The sequence below is a fragment of the Mastomys coucha genome, unplaced genomic scaffold (assembly GCF_008632895.1).
Source record: "Mastomys coucha isolate ucsf_1 unplaced genomic scaffold, UCSF_Mcou_1 pScaffold18, whole genome shotgun sequence".
Classification (NCBI taxonomy): domain Eukaryota; kingdom Metazoa; phylum Chordata; class Mammalia; order Rodentia; family Muridae; genus Mastomys; species Mastomys coucha.
Genome location: NW_022196900.1, coordinates 106,933,327 through 106,934,833, shown reverse-complemented (window position 1 = coordinate 106,934,833; position 1,507 = coordinate 106,933,327). Strand labels below are relative to the sequence as shown.

Sequence of the window (1,507 nt, the reverse complement as noted above, 5' to 3'; positions counted from 1 at the left end):
TTGCTTTTGCCAGTAACTGGTTTACAAAAGCTCAATATATACAGAAACAGACTTTAGAAAGGCATTTGGAAAAGAAGCTTAAAGAGAATGAAGGATAGGAGATTCTTAGTACAACTCCCAGCTCTGATTTTGTTTGTGTGTCCAAACATGGCTCAGCGATAGAGCTGGTTATAAACCTGTCTCCATGGGGCTGGAGAGATGGCTCATCAGTTAAGAGCACTGACTGCTCTTCCCAAGGTCCTGAGTTCAAATCCCAGCAACCACATGGTGGCTCACAACCATCTGTAATGAGATCTGACGGTCTCTTCTGGGGTGTCTGAAGACAGCAACAGTGTACTTACATATAATAATAAATAAATCTTTAAAAAAAAAAACCTGTCTCCACATCTGAGGTGGATGGGTCCATTCACAATGCCTCACATTCTTTCTGTTGTTCTTGTTTTTTTAAGACATGGTTTTTCTGGATAGTCCTGGCTGTGCTAGAACTTACTCTGTAGACCAGACTAGCCCTGCATTTGCAGAGACCTGCTTGTCCCTGCCTCCTGAGTGCTGGGTTTAAAGCCTGCACCACCATGTCCATGGAGACTCTTTCTCTTTTTTGTTTTTTTTTTTTGGTTTTTTCGAGACAGGGTTTCTCTGCTATGGATTCTCTTAACCCTTTTAAATTCTACCAATCTAGCCTAGTACATGGAGCTGGGACTGCCCACTGGTGACTACTTGTTTTATAAATCAAGGTTCTGGGAGATGTGGCTTGTCAGTGTAGAGGCATTTAGGTTCTTTTCCTTCTGGAACGCTGACGAACAGTACTAGGCTGACTTTTCAAAACGAGGCAGTCTGGGGCCTGTTCTGGGGCGATGGTGACTCCTGAGCAGAGATGGTGGTGGGGAGCCTTCCATTGCTCAGCATTTATTCCTTGTGCTTGTTGAGCCTTGTGGATCGGGTTTCCCCACCACTGCCCTGCTCATGCACACCTGTCTGCCTGGGCCTAGGTGCGGCGGCAGCACATGGAACGCTGCACCAGCTTTCTGGTGGATGAGCTGGGTGTGGTGGATCGAGCTCAGGCTGGAGACCGGATCTTCTTCGTGTCTGCCAAGGAGGTGCTCAGTGCCAGGGTCCAGAAAGCCCAAGGCATGCCAGAAGGAGGTAACTATGAGCTGATGGCTTCCTTTTACTTGGTATTTGCAATGTTGAGTCTCTTACTGGTGGAAACTATACTCTATACTGGTGGAAACTGGTCTGGCAGTGAAGTGGAGAGCAGAGCCTGGAGGGAGGTTCTCGTCCCTTAGAATCACCTAGGAGATCCCACTCCCACCCGACATGTCTTTGAGGGCATTACTAGAGAGGCTTGCCTGAGAGGGATGACTCTTCCTGACGGTGAGCTGCAGCTTGTCATGGGCAGAGTCCAAGACTGAGTAGAAAGGAGAAAGCCAGCCAAGCACTCCTTCCTGCCATGTCAGTGCCCAGTGAGGTGTGGGCAAGCAACCTCAAGTTCCTTCCTGCCATGTCA

At 48.2% G+C, this 1,507-nt stretch overlaps 1 protein-coding gene across 4 annotated transcripts in view; it reads left to right on the top strand.

The window, feature by feature from the left end:
* Positions 1 to 1,507, top strand: part of Mfn2 (mitofusin 2) — a 32,153-nt gene that overhangs the window by 18,543 nt on the left and 12,103 nt on the right. For all 4 annotated transcript variants that reach the window (XM_031379417.1, XM_031379418.1, XM_031379420.1 and 1 more), the window contains one exon: positions 990 to 1,143. In XM_031379417.1, coding sequence (XP_031235277.1) covers positions 990 to 1,143 — 154 coding nt within the window. The remainder of the gene's footprint in view (positions 1 to 989; positions 1,144 to 1,507) is intronic.